Below are 21,000 nucleotides of genomic sequence, written 5' to 3'. Positions count from 1 at the left end.
TCATAAAAGGAAGTCAGGCTTGACAAGGAGAACTTCACCCTCATGGAGCTGTACTGGCTGTGGCCACTGACTACATTATCTTACAGGTGTTTGTCAATACCTTCCAGAATAATCCTCTCCATAAATTTGTCAGATACTGAAGTGAGACTAACAGGCCGGGGTCATTGAAAATCAGAAGAATGTTCACCAGCTTCCAGTCAGCTGGGACCTTTCTGGATTCCAAAGACTGCTCAAAAATCACTGAGGGAGGCTTCACGATGGCATCAGCCAGCTCTTCGAGGATTCTTGTACAAATCCCATCATGCCCCATAGATCTGTAGGAATCCAGCTGGAGCAGCAGATCCTGCATAATTTGTGGTTCAGTTAGGAGTGGATTATTCTCGCAGTCGTGGTTCTCCAGCTCAGGGCACTGAAATCCCCTTGGTGCATCATGTATACTGAAGGCAAGCATCTAAGAATGCATTAAACAGCTCTGCTTTGTCCCTGTTTGTGAGGTGACCATCCTCATCCTGTAATGACCCAATGTTATTTTTATGCTGCCTATTGATACCTTCTCCGTAGAACATGCCTGGCTTTCTTTTCTGTGAGATTACACTGCTTAATAATGTTCAGGTTCTTGCCCACCAGAGTCTTCTCTGCAAGGCCATCTTCTAGAAGGTTGACCCTGAGTCCTGAGGTAATTCCATCCCTATCTTTGCTTTTGTTAAGCTTTATGGTATTTTCACCAGCCCATTTCTCTAGCCTTTTTGTGGTTCTTCTGGTAAAAGCCTAATTCTCTAGTGTATCAGCTGTTTGTGTGTTTCATCCACAAGCCTGCGAAGTGTAGATCTTCATTTAAGCAATTAAGCAGACATTACTGTACTCTGAAACTTACTTTTAGGGATCTCTGTTAACTTTGTGTAGCATTCTGAGTAAGTGTTACAGTCACCCCAACAGCAAAACAACTGACTTTTGATGGTACTGTTTGGAAAATCATCCATCCTTTCATACATTCATCCATTTTTTTGTGTAAATATTTTCAGAACACCCCAAAATGTAGTTGAACTATCTTCCTTTCACAATTACTTTCACTGCAGTTTCAGCAGAAAACTATTGTTGAGCTGTTGAGGGAGTGTCATTCAGTGTTAATTTTGTTGATTACTGGGATACTGTCAGTCACGCTGTATTCCTTTTCCTTGTTAATACCAAGTGATACTTTTAAAACAACATGGTGGCATTTATTTGAAAAGGATTGACTTTAGCTGAAATTTAATACACTATTTCTGTAAAACGTTTTATTTTACAGTATTTGCGTCTATGGTGGTGGGGACCGAAAAGGACAGATAGACATGGTTACCAAAGGTGTGGATATTGTTATTGCTACTCCTGGCAGACTGAATGATCTTCAAATGAACAACTTCATAAATTTGAAGAGCATAACATATTTGGTAAGTAACTGATATGCAGTGAGTAATGCACCATTTGGGAAATGGTTGACTCAGTTTGAATTTAAGCTTTAATGGAGTTTTCTATAAACTTCCAAAGTCTTAGTTACAATACAGCTTAACATTGAAATTGGTGTTGGAGGGATGATTCATACTTACTATAATTGCACTGCAGATGTGAAATATTCCCTAGGAAAAATAAAATAGGCTTATAGCACAGCAAGCGTTTCAAAGATGCTAAATTGTTTTTTCAGTAACGTTTGGCATTCTGAAATTCACTTTGTCAGGATTCATTACTAATGGATGAAATGCCTTTCTGAAGTTGTCTTTTCCTTTTCTTTTTAAAGGTTACCAGTGAATCGGTTTCTTACTAGAACTTGTGCCGTAGCAGAGTCACACACAGATAATTAAATGTTGGGGGACTGACTTTCATCTGGTCTCACTGGGAAAATAGCCTTATAAATGTTATTATTAATCCTTATGTCTTCATTTCATTCTTGCCTTTTGCTGTGCTGAACATGTAGGACTGTTGCTATTTGTAAAACACCTCCGTGTATTCAATTTATTTCTAACTTGTCTGAATTGTTGCCTAGTTTGACAATTTGGCTGTGCTCTCTGTCCACCCCCACTACCCTCTGAGAGTTAAATTCTCTCCATGTTGTAACAAGTTATCTCCAGTCCTAGGTAATAGTTGGGAGCTTACTGGCAAGGCCAGCAGTGGTATAGGGTCATTATAAATTTGGCCGTCTGGGAAAAAACTTATTATTGGAAGACAGAAGAGTAGCCTTGTGTAGAAGAGTAACATGTAATTGCTGAGCAGGAGGAAAATAGGCCTGAAAAGCTGCATTCTGAGAACTGTAGCAACAGTTCTGCCAAGGTGAAGTATAGTCATACTACAGGCACACATTGCTTCGTAAAGCAGTGGGTATTGAACCAAAAGCACATTTCAGTATGTGCAGCATATACTACAGTATGACAATGCCAAAAAGAATTAACTATCAAATTGAAAAATACGATGATGTAAAGCAGGAGCAAAGACGTTTGTTGTTGTACCACTAGCAGTTAAAAGCAGTTTTCAGAAGATTGCAACCAGTGCAAGTACCTTGTATTGTGATGTGGTTAAGGTCTCATGCCTCAGACTTTAAGGAAATGCTGCGCTACCAAAGCCCCATGTGAAAAACTGGACATTGAAAATGCTGTCTTTTTGTAATATTTCTATAGTTTTATCCTTGCAGTTTCTTGTGCTTTTTAGTATATGATGCTTTCTGTTTCCAGAGCTTTGTTGTCAGTTTTCAGCCAACAAATAATTTTATCTTGCAGCCTTGCTTTAGGGAAAAGAGAGTGGTATTAGATTTTAAATTTAACACCTTGGATGAAGAACACTCTTCATTGAAGAGCTTCATTTACAGTTTTCATTTAAAGATATTGAGTCTTATGAAGGTTCCCAAAGTAAACTTGGAATTACTTGCTAATATGATACAATTGTTTCCCAAATGACTTCCAAGATCAGATATTGGGATACAGTTGTTAAAAAAACCCAACCAACCAGATGTGCCACCCCCTAGAAAAATGAAAAAAACCTATCACTACCAACAAAAACCAAACCACTACCAAACAAACAAAATAACAAAACAAGAAACAAACAAACAAAAAAAAAACCCTACCACAGCACCAAACCATTCATTATGTCTAAGTAGCCACAGGGCCCAAGGTGAATTTGAGGTTGAAATTTTTCTTCTTGCCTGACAGAAGCATCAAGTTGATTGCAGTCTTGATTCAGATTTTTAGGAACCTGTTTATTCAATATAGGCTGCTGCTTTTCATTATTTCATAAGTAAGACTGGGAATTCTGTCATAAACAGCCTTTTGATGTTCAAAATACATGTCATATGAAAATTGCTTTTTGTTTCCCTGTGTTCAGTGTAAATCAGAATTCATTCATCAGCAGTCTGATGAAGTAATCTTATTTCTTTGGACTCCATGCTGATAAAGCAGAAGAAAGGAAATTGGAATTGGGCTTGAATAATTGGGAAGCACTTAGGAGAAAGTATAATTTAAAATATATATATAAATGAAGGAGGATGTAGAAGGTAGATTGGAGTAATGCTTTTATTCTTCAGTACAAAAAAAAAAGTGTAAAACTTAACAATAGCTGATTTAAAACAAAGGAAAGAGGAAAGTAAATAATTTTGAAAGGAAGAACTGGCTTGTAAGATTTTCTTGCCAAGAAATAGAACTGAAATGAACAATATTAACAAACAAATATCTATATATTTAAAGATAACAAGAAACCTAAGATCATGTCAGTTGAAGGACATTTAGATTATAAACCAGGATGTGGCTATGACACATTTGAAAAAATTAGTACTTATGTCTATCTGACAGCAGCTATCAAAAATAAGGAAAGTAAACTTCAACTACCCTGATCCATCTATTAGACATAGCTGCTTTCTTTTCCCTTTGCATCAAAGTGCCAGTGTACTTAATAGCATAGAAAGCTTCTGCTGCTGAAAAAGGCATAGCAGCCAACTCTGTATTTAAAATTAATGATGTTTCAGCCTTGCTGTTCTATTAGAATTCATGTAGTTAATGAAATCTCCATGAGCCCTCTAAAAATAAAGAGAATTAAATCAAGAAATAGATTTCTTGTCTTCTGTCGCTCAGTTGATAATTTGTTGTTATTTCAGAGATTTACACAGATAATGTACTAAACCCCTTTAATATAATAAATTATCAGAGAATAATGGAGCATCAAAATTAGGACAGTAGAAAGGGATTATCATCAATGTCCTGTATTTCCACATAAGTGACTAGAAATTGTCAATATTTAAAAGCCCAATCCATGTAACTTTAATTTTCAAGTAGAGTTTATATAAATCAGAGGAGAAATGAGTCTTGGATGTCAGTCTTCTTTCTTTGTATGAGACTGAAAACATTCACAAGTGTGCTTGTATACTAGAAAACTTACCAGTTCCAAAGAGTTGTACTCAGACCTCCAGCTCACTTGTTCACTTCTGGCTTTTTTTTGCCAGATGAAACAAGCTTGTGCTCTGGGAGTTGTGCAGTGTCCTAATGTGAGTCAGAATGTATGCTCTGGCTTTTTTCCTACTTCTAATGAGGAGCTAAACTGACAAGTGATATTTTCATCCTGTATGAGATCTCTAATGAGGTAGAAATGAGATTTCCCCTTTAAATTACAAACAATTTCTTAATGCGTGTTGAGCGGGTTGCTCCCCTCTGGGTTTGGTTGGTTATAGGGTTTTTTGTTTTTTTTTTTTATTTGTGCTTAATTTTAGACATCAACCTAATTATTGTTAAACAGTTGTTTTTTCTTTACTGACTTCAAATACTCTTAAAGGAGCTGTGAATTTTCTTGTTCTGCCTGCGAGTTTAATACTGAGTGAAAAACTATCAAGGAAATTGGAGATAAAATAGAAGTTGAACAGGTTTTGCAGTAAGTTATGGAGAAGATTCTGCAATTAAAACAGTTACCATTAAAATATCTTTCTGTGTAATGTCCTGCTGAAATAAACCCTTATCTGAGGGACTAGGCAGAATAAATAGCCTTGTTTCTGAACAGGTTTTAGATGAGGCTGACAGAATGCTGGATATGGGATTTGAACCTCAGATAATGAAGATCCTAATAGATGTGCGCCCTGACAGACAAACTGTTATGACAAGGTATCTAAACATGATAGTGCTCAGGACTTAAACATAAGGTTATTGAACAAGTTAATTTCAAAACAAATGTGTCAGTTATTAAAATTTTTACTAGTTTTCTTTCTAATTCTGTCTAGTTAGTCCTGATGAGCCATTTGACAATTTTTTTTTCATTTTGTACGGCCTTATCTGATGTTTTACATCAAATATAATGACAATTGAGTTCTCCCCAAAAAAGTAAGGTGTCCTGGGAGTGCTAGAATTTGCCATATCAATTTAAAATGCCAACTTAATGCTTCTCCATCTGGGACCAGAAGCATTTCCTGACTTTGTGGTCAGTGTCTGTGCTAGTCTGTACCTGGATTAACTTTGAAATTATGCAGCTTTTGGGAATTTAACAATTGAATATCCCAACAATAATTTTTGTTCCCACATTTTGCATTTAAGCTGTTTGTTTAGAGAGAAAAAGGACTAGGTACTTGCTTATTAGGTATTGTTGAAAACTAAAATTACCTTAAGCTCCAATAGAAAGGCTCCATAATTGTTGCCTGTACTTTTAACCAGTAAAATTACCTTTTAAGCTTGAGTGCTGTTTACTATGATGAAATTAACGAATTGGAGAAGATTTTGCACACTATTCTCATGTGTATTTCCCTCTTCACTTCCTGTTTAGTGCTACTTGGCCTGATGGCGTCCGTCGCCTAGCAAAATCCTACTTGAAAAATCCCATGATTGTGTATGTCGGCACTCTTGACTTAGCAGTAAGTTGTCCTGTTCCTTTTTGATTTTACCCCTTCCTTTTGCAGAAGAACCTACATTTAAGCCAGGAAATTTTCGCTTGTAGCTAATTGTATGTAAGTAAATGCACATATCTGTTGTAATCAATCTGAGCTTTCAAGAAACGGCTCCATACTATTTGTTTCAAAGTTTCCTTAAAAGTTCAGAAAAATTAAAAAAGTATTAATGAACATTTTTTCTGTAACAACATCTGGAAGTTTTAGCTCTTCAGTAGGAATCACAGGTGACAAGTATCAGTCATGTTGAATGTTCTGCTTCACAGTCCTGATTTTGTGTGGGCCCTTGGTTTTGCAGCCTTAATTTCAGTTCAGTAAGTTCTCCTTCCTTACTTGGTTTTCCTTCTGAAGGTCTTCTTCTAATTCATACAGACCCTTAACTGAACTTGTGTTTCCTAACTGCTTCTTTCTCAATTGGGGTGGGAGCTTTGTACTAAACTCTTGGAGGACACTTGTCTAGAGCAGGAAATACTTGTTAGAGTAAGAACAGTCTTTAAAGTCCAGAACTTCTAACGTGGATGTAGTTGCATATTTGTCATTGTTGTGCAGCTATGTGTAGTTGGCTTCAGTACCACCAGAATTTATAGAAGCAGTAGTTCACCCAAGATCTTTGGAAATTTTCCTTTTCAGTTCCACTTTTTTTAGTGATAGTGAATGAGGAAACCTAGTATCCAGTACACTCTTAAGTAGAAAGAGAGGCAAAATGTGCTTTTTGTCTGTTCTGTTCAGAACTACACTTTTATCAAAGGACATTTTTTGTCAGAGGATTGGAATTTGAAAGACATCAACTTCTGTTGTAGCTCTCTTCTCTAGGGCATTCATCTCTTTTTACAGAAGCTTCTCTTAATTGAAGAGGTGACATCTGTGTGGGAGGGGGAAGGGCTCCCATGTGGAGAGAGAATCTTTGTGTACTTGAGTCTTCAACTCTTGCCACGAGATCATGATTCCGTGCCATGAGAATGTCTAGACATTTATTCTACTTATGAGATATACCGTAGACATTCTGTGGTAACTTCCACATGTAATGGAGTAAAGTTTTTAATGAACTGTTACTGGAATAGTTAGAAGTGATAATTTCAAATAGATTTACAGAATCTGCTTTAAAAGCCTGTGATTTCAAGTAAGACTGCCATTGTTCTAACTTGCTCTGGATTAACATAAAATAATTGCAAATTAAAGAACTCCAATCTGTTTTTCACTAATGCTATATTTATTTCACCTCTAATCTGTACCCTTTAAATCTCTGCAAATAAATGGTTTGGCAAACTGCTTAAAGGTAAATTTTGTTATTTTCCTAAAGCACCTAGGAAATAAGAAATCTGCATTGTTTTAACTCCAAACTGATGCATATTAAAATGTTTTTTTGTGGGATCATATATTATTAGTTTTATAACATGGCAATATGGGAATTAACAGAAAAAAATATTACTCTAATCTGTTTCTACCTAACATCCCTTTTTGCTGTTTGACAGGCCGTAAACACAGTACAGCAAAAAGTTATTGTTATCCCTGAAGAGGAGAAGAGAGCTTTCATGCATAGCTTCATTAAGTCCATGAAGCCAAAAGATAAGGTCATCATTTTTGTGGGAAAAAAGCTTACGTATGTAATCACTTCCCAGTATCACACCTGTTTGGTTTTTTTTTCCCTAACAGAAATATTGAATAGTTTCTTAGTTTACATAATAACTGTCAACTGTAATAGCTCTTGTCCACAATGTGCTGCTAGTAGTATTATTTTTATTATTTATTTCTTCCTTCAGACTGACTGGCAGTTTGTATCTTTTTTAATATCATTAATGGTGGTGGTAAGTCTCAATTTCATATAGTTCAAGTGGGGTGTTTGGATTCTTGGGGATACGTGAATATGATGCACTGTTTACTTCCATTTGCTTCTGGTGCATGCAAGACCTGATTAATGTGGGGGGGGTGGTCATTGTATCGTACTTGAGCTTTTTGAGTGAACAACACAAGAACAATCTAGTACTTCTCTAAAATATAAATAAAGGTAATTTCTATGGGGCTTAGACGTCCTTTCCTATTTTATAATAAATATCAGCTGAGCTCAGTAGTGTTTTGTCCTTAAGCACACATTTAGCTTTTGTTGTCATGTTACTGTCTTTTTGATCTAAATCTAGATACTGCACTACTTTCTTTCTTTTTTCCTTTTGTTTTAAGAGCCATTGCTTTATTTCACCCTAGAGCTGATGACTTAGCAAGCGACTTTGGTATCGAAGGAATTCCAGTACAGTCACTTCATGGTAACAGGGAACAGTGTGATCGAGAACAGGCTTTAGATGACTTCAAGAAAGGTGAGTTTGTACTGAAGTACTGGTTTGTTTAGGCCAGACTTTTAAAGTTTGTTGTGTTCAAAACTTGTCTAAGTGCCGTGTCTCTTGCGTACTATGGAAATGAAAATATGAAAGAGCTCTGAATTACATGTTTACTTTATTAATTTGACAAACAGAAATACCCAGCAAACAAAGAGATTGCTCTATAATAAAATTTGGAATGTCTGGGAGTTTAATAATTTAAAGTAAGGTTTATATTACTTTTGACATTTCTGGAAAAGTTGGTGTTGTGTTAGTCTACAGAATGGTAAATTTAAATGTCAGATGATGGTGCTTTCAGTGAAACAGTTCTGCTCCAGATTATGCCAGTAGGGTTATACTTCAGGGTTATGTGAACACATGCTAATAAAAGACTAGTGCTGTGACAAGAGCATCAGCTGAGAATATAGTTGTTGAAATTTTTGTTCTTTGGACAGACTCTTTATATCAACTAGGCAGGTTTCTTACTTTTCCTGCACTGTGCTGTTCTACTTGTGAAATGCAAATAACAGTAAAACGACATTTTGGGTGCTTACTTACCAGCTTGTATTTGAAGCTAACTCAGTGTGACATGCAACAATCATAATTTTACTTTGTGTTAAGAATAGTAAGTGCATTATAAGCTAGAAAACCAATAGAGTGGAGTATGTTTTCTGCTTATTCCATAAACTCCCATTCTCTTCCTGTCGTACTTCTTGTAGGCAAAGTTCGAATATTGGTAGCTACTGACTTGGCATCCCGTGGCCTTGATGTGCATGATATTACTCATGTTTTTAACTTCGATTTCCCTCGCAACATTGAAGAATATGTTCATAGAGTAGGTCGTACAGGAAGAGCAGGGTAAGTGTTTACCAGAAAATAGTAGTGTATTATCAATGTTTTGTCATGTTTTATGCACTGCATAGGAGTTTTTCTTGTCAAATTCTAGAGGCTACAGGTGATGTGAGGTGGGGGAGTGAAGACTTCAGTCTATCAAAGTATGTTTCTAAACTCACTGCTTTATGTCTTGAAATGAATTCACTGTTAAATTGAAGGCAAATAAGTTTTATGTTTTTCTGTTATTGAATGAAGGATGTTTGAAAGCTGTTTTAAATATGAGGAAGAATTAGAAAAACAATGTCTGCATTGATATTCTGGAATGTTACTTCCTTGTTTGTCTCTTCATGAGCTACTGAGTTAGTTTTCTAGAGAACACATTGAACAGAAGCCATCTGTAGGTTTAAAGTCTGCAGCCAATCATGGTGGTGTAGTTTAGTGGTGGGTTTTTGGATGCTGCTTTCCCAGGCTTGTACAAGTGTGATTCTTCTCATTTAATCATTATATGAATGTGTGGCTTTTCATACTTAAATATGTTGCCTTTATGCTAGATTTATTACCTAAAAGTCTAAATTAGTTGTGCATTTGCTCCATTTTAGATGAATTGCTGTATTCTGATTTTTCTGAAAGGTAGCTCTCTGTCATGTGCACAGTTAATGCTCAAACCACTTTTACTCTACCAGCTCAGTAATATTGCCTAGGTCAGTAGTAAAAGCCTAGTAAGAGTTATTTTGAAGATCAGCAGTTGTTCCCTTCCTTGTTCAGGCGCACTGGGGAGGCAGTAACGCTTGTCACGAGCAATGATTGGAAGTTTGCATCCGAACTGATTGACATTCTGGAAAGAGCAAACCAAGTAAGAATACATTACTGGGTAAGATTTATATTGGTTCTGGGTTAGTACCTGAAGCAGGTCATGAAGCTCTAAGCCTATTTAGACCCTTTTTGTTGAGTGTTTGTGGTATCTAAGGGAAAGACAATGGGTATTTCAGTCTGTCTTGTCCTAGATAGCCTTAGCTGTATTTTACCTTACAGATGAGTCCCAGTAAGGAACTGTGAACCAAAGCCTTCCATGTCCAAAGAAAAAGTAACTAACATACACATTGAGGTGTGCAGAGGAATAATAGGGTCTATTTTATGTCATAGTATTTTATTCCATTTGTATTTCACTTCTGGATGCATGTACCAATGTTCTCTGGTTTAACAGTGTAAATACTAACAATACTTAGAAGAAGCTCAACTATCTTATCTGTTTATTGTATCTGACAGTTGTGACACCTGCGTGTACTTTACCAAGCTTTCTTACTGATGTTTGTAAATAGTATGCGAAATGGAACTGGAATGTGATCTCTTTCTTTAAAGAAACATATTTTTTCTTGATACCATATCTAAGAAAACAGAGACAATTGTGTTGCTGTTTCTTGCTGTAACAAGAAACAATATTTTGCCTGATTTATAGTAAACCCCCAGTTCAAGTCCTGACTTGAGCTGAAATTTTGTTTGTTTAGGTTGGGGTATTTGGTTGGTTGGTTTTTTGGATGGGAGTTTGAGTACATACTAAATGGATTTTATCTAGGACCTGTGGTTTTTACTCTGGACACTTAATCAGATTTTAAACCCTAGGTTAGAACTTCATCTCAGTCTTCTGGTTTACAACTCTTCTTTGAAAGATACTACGTTGCTTTATTGCAAACCTACTAAGATGCTTTTGAGGGATGAAAAGGAGGGAAAAAAAAGTGTAGAAAGTAGTCACCTAATAATTTCTTAACGTTGCAAATTTGGGGGTTTGGATTGGGGTGGGTTTTTTTGTTTTTATTCAGAAAATGCAAGAGATGAAACCAGTAATGATACTGTGAAGCTACTTTAGAGGTGCCTTGTGTTTTATATTCTGAGTTAGTAATTGCCATTCAAGCCTTGTTTTCAGCTGCAGACTGCAAAGTTCCCAAACTGGTTTTGGTTTTTTGTAATGTGTGATAGTTCAACTGGGAACGTCTCTGAGTGCAGAGGAGAAAACAGGAACTCTGAATCCTTTCTTTCAAGAGTTACTATTAGTCACAACATTATGCTCAAACTTAGTTATGTCTAATAGAAGGGAAGTATCCCTACAGACAAGTGTTGGGTTTTTTCCCATGACAATGGAAATACCATTATTTCATTCTTAAAGCATCATGTAAAAGTAAGAAGAGAACTGAAAACAGAAATACTTCGATTTTAAAACAAGTAAGATGCATTTGTTAGCCAGATGTTCTCTGTGATTTTGAATCTACAGATTATATAAAGAAAAACAGGTACAACAAAAAGGTGTCTGTTTCATGTTGAAGAGATCTTTTATATATAAAAGCTTATTAAGAAGCATGAACAGATATATTAAGGAAACAGGTGGAAAAATAGTAATCTCTGTAATACCAAGAAAAGCATTCCATGTAAATCATGGCATCTCTATCCTTTCCTGTTTTCTCACTTGGACTACCCTACCTATCTTACATGTTTAGCAGATACCCAGATTGTTCATGAAAAATCTCAGCAAGCCACTAGATGATGGATATTACCTTACTGAGATTTTTATGTTTCTGTATCCTCACTTCTTCCCACTCTTGCCTTGTGCTTGCTCAAAAACCACTCTTGGAAGAAATCGTTGCGATTTTAGTTTGGAGTAAGTTATGCTTCAAGCTCTAGGAGAGGATCTGATACTGTGGAAGAAAATCATTCCATGTTTCAACTGAAAAAAATTTTGTCTCATTACTTCTATTGCCACTGATAAGTCTGTAGTGACTTTCAGCTAGAGATACATAATTTTAAACTTTATTTTTAAATAATGTTTGAAACTTAGGCAGAATAGACTCTTCCAGAGTTGTCATATTCTGCCAGGACAGTTGTTCACCAGTAAGAGCAATTCAATACATAAAACGTATACTAGCAAGCTGTCCCTCATGCCAGCTCAAGAAAAAGTTGCTGATAGCAAATGGCAAGCATTGCTCAATCACAAAGCCAGACAAAAGAAATGGGAACTAGAGGAATATGACTTCCTGCTCCACCAGTCCTGTTGTCTTGGCTGCATTCTCCACCTGTTCAAGCATTGCCAAGCCCAGGCACTTTTAGGGAGACTTTAAGGTATTTACATTCATTTGTACTCTGCTGTTTGCACTGTATTTGTGCCACTGGCAGGCACAAATCACACAGACTGAGCAATCATGTTAGTACCACGTTCACACACTGCCCTGCACTCTGATCAGGAGACTGATTCTGGACAGTGTGACTTCCACTGATGGCCACATGCCATTGCAGACTGTTGAAGTGGGCTGGCTTTGACAGATCGGTGATCCAAGACCTCATGACAGTACAGTTGCCCACAGTGCTTTTTGCAGTAAACATTGCATTAATGTCAGCATTATGCCTGACCTGGTTTAAGTCTTGTTAGATACTGCCTTTGTTCCATGAGCAAAAGAATGGTATCTGGGGTTTTTCTTTCATCACTGTCACTCTGCCTAGTAAGTCTCTCTGTAATTCTTCACATCTAGCCTCAGTCCTTAAGAACTCTGAGGTGAGAGTGTGTTGATGCTATTCACCTTCTTTTCCACATAATTACAAACATGCCAAAAACCCCTGTGGATCTTAGTAAGACACTCTTGTGACCGACCTCCCAGTGGTGGGAGATCTGACCATTTTCTCCTGCCCTTCTTTTCTTGTCTTTTAGCTTTTTTCTAAGCACATGAGAACCATTCCTGTGACAACACTTTCTTTTAAGTCACAAAGTTTCTCTTTAGAGACTCTTAAAATTTCCATAAGGAATTTATTACAAATCAACATTTAAATGTATGTATATAGTATGATATCACCTTTAAGTGGCACTGGATGTTTTACCAGCTGTTCATTATAACTAAAAGATACATTTCTGTTTGAACTATAATCTTGTAGTTAGCTGGTTATATGTTGCCATCAGATACGGTGATACAAACATAGGTATGTTATTGAAAATCCAGACACACTATGATGATTATTTTTCAGTATATTTCAGTACAATCTTATGTAAAAAGATTTCTCTCTGCATTTGTACAGAAAAGAATTTGCAAAGTGACAGGAGCCAGATAAATAATGAAATCAAGTTTGAGAACACACAAATCAATAGCATTTACAGAAAGCAGAGTCTAAAAGTTTAGATTTATTTAAAACTCACCTTGTTTTTATGCCTGCTTTCTTATTAGGTAGTTCCTGATAAGCTTGTTGCCATGGCAGAAAGATACAAACAATCACAAATGAGAAAAGAAATTGAAAAGGATATACAAAGACCTTGGAGAAAGCCCTCAAAATAAGTGTAATCCCTTGAAGTTACTGAAACAGAGAATGTGATTATAAGTAGTGTTATTATCTGTGGGCTTGAATGTCTAAGTTTCGTGATTGTTTTCCATACCTGTCCTATTTAAACAAACTTCTAAAAAGTGTCCCTGAAGAGAAAACTGGATTAACTTTATATAGAAATAAATCTGGTTTTGCACTTGGGACACTATTTTCACATAAAAATTCGTTTCTTCTTTTTTTTTTTCTTGTGTGATGTATGAAACTTCTAAAGCCATTTTCTACTGGCTAAAAACAAATATTGTGGCTTTGTTGGTTGGTTTGGGTTTTTTTAGTTAAATGCAGTGTTGATATATAAGAAAGTAAAAGATAACTTTTCCTTTTATATTCAGAGAACTGGATTATTCATTGAAAGCAATGTTTGTCAATGTAGTTTCAAAATACTGTACCTTTGCCTTGATATGCCACTGGCATGCAGAAGTATTTCTCAGGATAACGAAAACTGCTTGGTTTGCCATTACTTATGTTTGCTGAAGCAAGTTTTCTTTATTCTTATTTAAAAACATAACATTGGAAGTCATTTTTGTTAAGACTTGTGTCTCAAGATTTTTTGAGAGAGGTCTGCCTTTTCTTCTAATGGAGGAGAGCATGACAAGAAGTATGTGTTTGTGGCTAACTGGGGAAGAAAACCAGCTTGTACTCTTGTTTTTGTGGATGTAATATTCTAGCTTAAGGGATAAAACCAGAATTTACTACAGCAATGTCAACAAAGCCATGGAGAAAAGAATACATTCAAAGGCCAGCTTTTATTTCTTCAGGTAAAGTTGATTCACACTACATTTGGATGTCAGGTTCTGTCACACAGACTCCCAGTGATAATGGGATATGTTTTCTACTCTTAGAAATTTATATGGGAAGGAGTTATTCCTTCATTCAATGCTTGGTCTGAACTTGTGTTTATTTATGTGTCATATGATTAAATAAAAACTAATAAACAAAACTCAGTAAAATGAGAATAATTTAGTAAAATTACTCTCTAAATATTCTTCCCTCTTAATTTGCTCATAATTGAGGTAAATCTGGGTATTATTCAAGCCAATAGGTTATTTTGCCTTCAAAAAGTAGGCTAAAAATGTGGACTTCCCATGGCTTCTGTAAGTAAAAGCAAAAGATCTATTTATTTGCAGCACAGCAGTTCCCAAATGCTGTGTACTTCTCACCTGCACAATTTTAGTAATAGGAAATATTAAAACTACTTTTTTTTTTCCTAACACACATTACTTCAACCTGAGAAAAATGGATATGAATTTCAATTTCAGGAGTGTCCAATTCATGCTGCATTTTGGTTTTGATAACCTTTTATATCAAGTCTTCCTCTTTGATACAGGTTGAAAGATGCATTTCTTTCTACATGATTCATCATACAAATAAATGCTCTTTGGCACAATAACATCTACTCTGTTGCAGCATATTAGGTAATGACTGCTTTCCATTCAAAGCCCAGTGAAAAGACTGATTTCTAAAGCGATTCTGAAGACTCAGAAAGGATAAGTTACTTCAGAAACTTCATATTACTCTGATAAAATATTCTCTCTCTGCTGACTGTTGCTTGTGATTGTCCTCTGCAAAAGATCTTCATCCACACAGGTGATCTGGAGAAGTTGTTCTGGTTAATGTTGAAGTAACGCCAGTGACTTTTTTTCCTTTTGAAAGCAGGAGTGTATTTTGGATATTCTGTATTGCATCTTAATTATAAATAAAATTGTCATTTTTTCTGTTATGCAGTCATTGATGCCTTTATATTTGGAAACATAGAAATTACATGTGGGAAATGAACTATTCCTAATTCTTCTATATGTTCTTGGTATACCTTGAAGATATTTTGATGGTGACATCTACATTTGGATAGACAAAGTAAATATTACTTAAAACATTTCTTTTAAGAGTTCTGGCTAAGCAGTGTGACCAAAGTATGCATTTCTGTCTTCATGTTCTTGATTTTATTTTGGTTTTGTTTTTGTAGGACCACACTATTGAAGAGTAGTTTATGGTGCAGAATTTTTTGTTTTAAATATGCAAGTCTACATGATATTATTGTGAACAATGTTCTTAATAATTCTCGTGAAATACTGGGAATCCATTGTTCAATTCATGGCTTATTTTTCTTGAAAGGAAATGATGTCTTGCTTTATCTTCTAGGCTGAGCAAGTTGTATTGGGGAATAAAAAAGTGAGCCAGCTGAGACTTTTGCAGACAACCCACAAAAAATTCCAGACATTGCTGAAAGCAATGATCCAGGTCTCCCAAGTGCCACTCTGAGTCATTTGGCCACGTGACACAGGAGTGGAAAAAAGCAGTTTTGACATGATATGAACAGAATTTTTCCAATTCTTTTGGATGTTTCATTTTAAGTTGCTCTAGAAGGTACTTCAGCAGCTTAAGACAACCTTTCCTGTTAAAGAAAATAAGAATAGATTAGGTACCTTCTCCATAGTTCTAAGTATGTAGTTCAGGTATTTAAACACAATTATGCATTAATTCTTTGGTGACTTTCTTGATTCAGTACAAGATGTAATTGGCAAACCAACTTCTTAGTTTACTTGTTAAGGAGGTTTTTTACCTCATGTGGGTTTTGTTCTTCTGTGTTGAAGAAACGTGGAAAACAGTTCTTACAGAAATGAAAAATCATTTATTGATCTTGATCTCATTCAGTAGTTTTCTCACCATCATTTTAGAAATTACCTTGATATGAAATGTAATTTTGCTCAGAAAGTGGAGTCATCACTTTTTTTAAGCTGCTTTTTCTAAACAGGACTGAATTTGGGAAAGATAATTTAACAAGTCATATCTTTTTGCATTCTAAGGCAAGTCTGGAGTGTAAACCAGCAATGTGATTGTTTCCACCTTTGTTAGGTAAATGCAAGTCAGACATTCAGCAAGCACATGCAGTGTTGTATTGCTGTAGAACAATTATGCCTAAAAGATTTATTCTTGCTTCCTGTTATGAGTAATTACTCTTACATCAAATTCTTAAATGCTAAACTGAAACAGTGTTAGACAGTGCTAGCCCAGCTCACACAGGCTTAAAGTAAAATATTCCTGTGAAATACCAACCTACAGCACTTTGGTCCATCGGATTCACAACATGTCTTTGAGTTGCCGTGGTTCTTTATCATGTCCTTTTCAATATGTGAGAAGGAGAGCCGCCAGGTGTTTCCTGAAGTAAAGCACAAGACTCTTAAATGGTTACACTGCACTAACCATCAGCTTTTGTAGCTAGGAAAAAAATCCCAATTTTGTAATACCAGCAATTTTTTTTGCACCCGCTAAAAAAAAAAATCTTAATTCAGTGAATGTAGTTAGTTCCTCCTGAACTCCCCAGCTGCTTCACAAAGACCATTAGAATGTAATTAATATAGGACATAGTAATTATTTGAATGCTTTAAATTCCTAAGGATGTTTGGATTTACTTCAAGCTTAATTCTGAACTTCCTTGGATTTGCTGAACATGATTTAGGGAACTGTATTATTCATAGAAATCTACGACCTTTGAATTTCTGTACTTTTACTGTGTTCTTTGGGTTTTCTTTGTGCAAGTAATAGGTTTGTGAGTTTGTTTCAGGTAAGGTGACTGTTCCAAAACACTTCTTCTTGTTCTTCTGCTCGTGCTTCCAAAAATAATGGCTAACATAGCTCAATGCCCTGCTTTTAACACCAAGCAATCACTTTTGTCTTCCTTGCATGAGTCAGACTGTTTCCCTTGCCTGTTTGGCTCAGTTACTCTTTGCATTTAATTTGCACAGGAAGAGATTGCCAAATAAACCAATACTGCTGTACTGGGTTTTGATAATATGGGCATGCTAATTTAAAAAATACCAGATTGCTTGAAATCTTTTTGCTGAAATCATCAGTTACCATAATGCAGTGACACATCAGAATGTTTCTGCAAACTAATGTAGGCTCAATGTGACAGTGGTCTGGAAGAAAAAAATGTTGTAGCCATACCAGCGTTCAGTGAGAAATAATGTATCTTGATAGGAAACAGTTTGCTTCCTGCAGAAGTATGATTTGTGGATGTAGTCACATGTACAGGGGTGTTCCCTGCGTTTTTAGCAACTTTCTTCTAATTTCCTTATAAGAGTGCATACTGCTATTAAGTAAGAGTGCTAGCACAAGGGAAGGCGCATAGCCATGTGTCTGGATGGAGTGGATTTAATATAATGCTCTTACTAATGATCAGTGTACAGCCTGGTAGGGTGGGTTTGTATTTACATTTCAGGACAGGACAAGCAGTACCACAAATCTGATGTTTTAAAGAGGGATTGCAGTTGTCTGAGCTGGATCTATCCAGGATGAGTATCTTGAAGGCAGAATACTGAACATGATCTGGATACCCTTTCTATAGCACTTGTAAATGATCAAGTTGTAGAGAAGATACTTCATAACTTATTATTGTCCATATTTGAGATACCTCTTAGAACTTTTTCTTTTTTGTTTGGCTTGGCTACTAAATAAAGTGATCTAAATCTCATATCTCTCTTGACTTTTTTTCCCAGCCACTGTTCAATTTTGAGGCCGCCCTGTGTGCTGAGGGGCCAGCTATGCTGAGCCTCCAAAGTCAGGATGATGTCCACTGATATTTCTGATGGAGGATTTTTGATCTGAAGAGTTATTGCAGGGCTTCCAACCTTTTTCCTTGCCACGGTGACTTCCGTATCTAGTAACAAAGAAAGTGATATTTCATGTTAGATAGATAGATTAGATAGAGGAAAGCTTTTTTTGAAGAATGTTACATTTCTTATTAAAGAGCTCATAAGCAATCAGAAGAAATACCTAGGTTCAATCGCTCATTCTTTATCCTACAGGCTATGGATGTTAAATTAAACACTGAGAAGGCCTGTTGAGTTCTCTGAAATAGGGAACACTAGTGTGTTTGCTTGATTTACTGTCTAAGAATTCAAAATGTAGTAATGTTTTTCAATGAACTGCTTCCCTGTTGAAAACACACAGTGAACAGATTTGGCCACAATGTTTCTGAAGATTTTAGGGAAAAATAACCCTAAAAGGGGATATGTTTTCTGTACTGATCAATAAAAAATATTAGATACTGTATAAAAGAAAGCTCTTTGTTTTGCTACCAGTTCAGCGAATGGCTCTTTGCATGCTCCAGATAGATGCAAGATGTATAGGTCATGTAGGAAATACCAAACATGCAATAGAACCCTTAATGTTTATTATTTTCATACATAAAATATGCATAGTGGAGTTAATTAATAACATAATAAGATTAGCTATGATGTATTTGTGATTCTTAACACGAGCAAACTTGAGATACTGGGTACAGCAGGGGTGACAGCTCCATTGGCACAGAGAGAACAGAGGACTGGCAGGAAAATACATATTCTTAACAATAGGGCAACACTTATGCACAATGTAACTGGATTTTTAGCACTTCCACGTGAACCTTATTTTCTCAATACTAACCTTTAATGTTTTTTACTTCCTGTTTAATAATTTCTCTTAGTGCTTGAAGCATTTTAAAGGCTGATAATTTTCCATCTTCATCTAAAAACTTCAAAAAACCCTTTTCTTTTGGAGTTCTTTTGAATGATACATAATAATAGGCTCCAGTATCATCAGACTCGTCCAGCTGAATCCTTTCAACAGGCATTACAAGCATAATGTCAAACTCATTTGGTTCAGATATCTGCAAATATGAGAATACAACAGTCAACCTGCAACTTAGGAGAATAAAACCTGAGATTTTTGTACCAGTTGTGGTTTTATCTACCTTGGTGTACTGATCATGTCTGATGTGAAATATGAGTTTATTTCTGTGGTATTGCAAGATTACTGTGCATTGGGGTGGAAAACAGCAATTTGCAGCTCACTTCCCAGCTCTCCAACTTATTAATTTTTAAAGATAGTTTTAAGATTCTTGAGCTGTTCTGAATAATTAATGCATAAATGTTGGATTCAGTCGTCCTTTTGCACATAGGAATCAACTGAGGAAAAAAATGCATTGCTAGGTCTTGAAGTTGGTTTTAGAGAGGAAAAAATAAAGTGTCCCCATGTTTAACTTTGTTTCAGTCTGCTGGAACCAGGAAAAAAGGTACTGGTTAATCATAGAAGGTGAAGAGGTTGGAATGGACCTTGGAGATAAAGCTAGTCCTGATCCACCCTGCCCTGGGCAGGGATCCCTTCCACTAGATCTGGTTGCTCAAGGCCTTATGCAACCTGGCCTTGAACACTGCCAGGTTTGGAGCATCCACAATCTCCCCAGGCACCCTGTACCAGTGTCCCACCACCCTCACAGTAAAAAAATTCTTTCTGACATCTTAATTTTTCTTCTTTCAGCTTGTATCCATAACTCCTGCTTTTTGAAAAAAAAACCGAACTAAAACCTGGCCCACGGCTTCTGGTGCAGTGCTATACCTGACTGGTCCTGTTCTTAGACCGGGCTCACCTGTGTGCTGTGCAAGGACAGGGCTTTCTGCGGCTTGAACGCGAGTCCTGTTCAGGTAGCGTCTCTGACTGAATGCACATACGTACAACATTCAGCAGGTTACTGATCATTCTATAATGCATTGTGGTTACTTTACAAGTAGAGTCGTTCTTAGTTTTAACTCGTCGGGAAGGGCCAGCTAAGAGCTGCTCTCGCGCGGCAGGAGCAGCGCAGGGCCCGCCCGCGCGAGCCGCCCGCCCGCCCGCCCGCTGCCGCCGCAGCCCGGCGGGAGAGCGCTGCCGGCGCCCCCACACCCACCTTGACGCGCTCGTAGTAGCTGCCGGCGCTCTGCCGCTCGATGGAACTGAAGCAGCTGTCCTTGCCGCGGATGGCCTGGACCAGGTGCGAGATCACCCCGTTCACCAGAGTCGCCGCCTCGGACACGTCTTCGCGGGTCAGGCTGAGCCGCGACAGCACCTCCCGGAGCCGCAGGGCGTCCGCCGCCGGCGGGGGGCGGCGGGCCGGGGCAGCGAGTGCCCCGTCGGGCACCGTCGGGACGCTCCGCGGGGCCGCGGGGGCTCTGGCGGCCGGCGCTCTGCTCCGCGGGGCGGGGAGCGCCTCTGCGCCGCCCGCCGCCGCGCCCGCGGGCAGCTCCCGGGCAGCGGGAGCTCGCCGTGCCGAGCGGCCGCCCCGGGCGGGGGGTCCGTCCGTCCGCGGGGCCCGGAGGGTCGCGGCGCCGCTCGGGCATTCACCCGCGACGCGGCCCCGCGCGGGGCTGCGAGCTGCGCCCTTCCCCGCGCCCCGACCCCGCGGAGCTGCGGGACGCGTCTCCCGCCTGGCCCGCGCTCCCCTGCCGCCCGCGCTGTCCATGGCCGCCGTTCCGCCTCCGCACCCGCAACACGGCGAGCGCGCCCCCGCGAGAGACGGGGTTCCCGCCTCTGGCTTCAGCCGAGTTCCTCTTCCAGGCAGCGCGCCTCCCCTAGGAAACGAAACCCAGCGAGCGGGGCGGAGGCGAGGCACTGCCCGGCGCTGCCGAGTTCAGCCGGGCACGAGAAAGCTCCGGCAGCAACAGCCAGGCTGCACGCTCCCTCCAATCCGCGTGGAGCGTTTTCCCGCTCCCGGGCGGCTCCTCCCTCCCGCCCGCGGGGCGAGGGCACGTGAGCACGGGCACGCCCCGGCGTTTCCAGCCGCGCGGGGCGAGAGGACGGGCGGCCGCGGGGAGGCGCTCGGCCCCGCCGCTCCCG

The 21,000-nt window shown here is 38.3% G+C and overlaps 2 protein-coding genes across 4 annotated transcripts in view; one reads left to right on the top strand and one right to left on the bottom strand.

The window, feature by feature from the left end:
• Nucleotides 1–15,406, top strand: part of DDX43 (DEAD-box helicase 43) — a 23,401-nt gene extending 7,995 nt beyond the window's left edge. The window contains exons 9-16 of one of the 3 annotated variants that reach the window (XM_069011321.1): nt 1,286–1,427; nt 5,005–5,105; nt 5,758–5,845; nt 7,351–7,478; nt 8,078–8,187; nt 8,907–9,045; nt 9,787–9,874; nt 13,221–15,406. In XM_069011321.1, coding sequence (XP_068867422.1) covers nt 1,286–1,427; nt 5,005–5,105; nt 5,758–5,845; nt 7,351–7,478; nt 8,078–8,187; nt 8,907–9,045; nt 9,787–9,874; nt 13,221–13,328 — 904 coding nt within the window. In that variant the 3' untranslated portion in view covers nt 13,329–15,406. Of the gene's footprint in view, nt 1–1,285; nt 1,428–5,004; nt 5,106–5,757; nt 5,846–7,350; nt 7,479–8,077; nt 8,188–8,906; nt 9,046–9,133; nt 9,183–9,786; nt 9,875–10,053 lie in introns of those variants that run through there. The other 2 variants (XM_069011322.1, XM_069011323.1) reach the window with 2 other exon arrangements.
• Nucleotides 14,099–20,853, bottom strand: CGAS (cyclic GMP-AMP synthase). The gene is made up of 5 exons (XM_069011324.1): nt 20,075–20,853; nt 18,796–19,018; nt 17,783–18,028; nt 16,426–16,528; nt 14,099–15,763 (listed from the first exon to the last, which is right to left on the bottom strand). The coding sequence occupies exons 1-5, from the start codon at nt 20,624–20,626 to the stop codon at nt 15,421–15,423; spliced, it is 1,467 nt and encodes a 488-aa protein (XP_068867425.1). The 5' UTR covers nt 20,627–20,853; the 3' UTR covers nt 14,099–15,420.
• Between the last annotated feature and the right edge of the window lie 147 nt (nt 20,854–21,000).

This window comes from Aphelocoma coerulescens, chromosome 3, assembly GCF_041296385.1.
Source record: "Aphelocoma coerulescens isolate FSJ_1873_10779 chromosome 3, UR_Acoe_1.0, whole genome shotgun sequence".
Taxonomy (NCBI): Eukaryota; Metazoa; Chordata; class Aves; order Passeriformes; family Corvidae; genus Aphelocoma; species Aphelocoma coerulescens.
The sequence above is the reverse complement of the archived record's forward strand: the minus strand, read 5'-3'. Positions and strand labels throughout refer to the sequence as shown.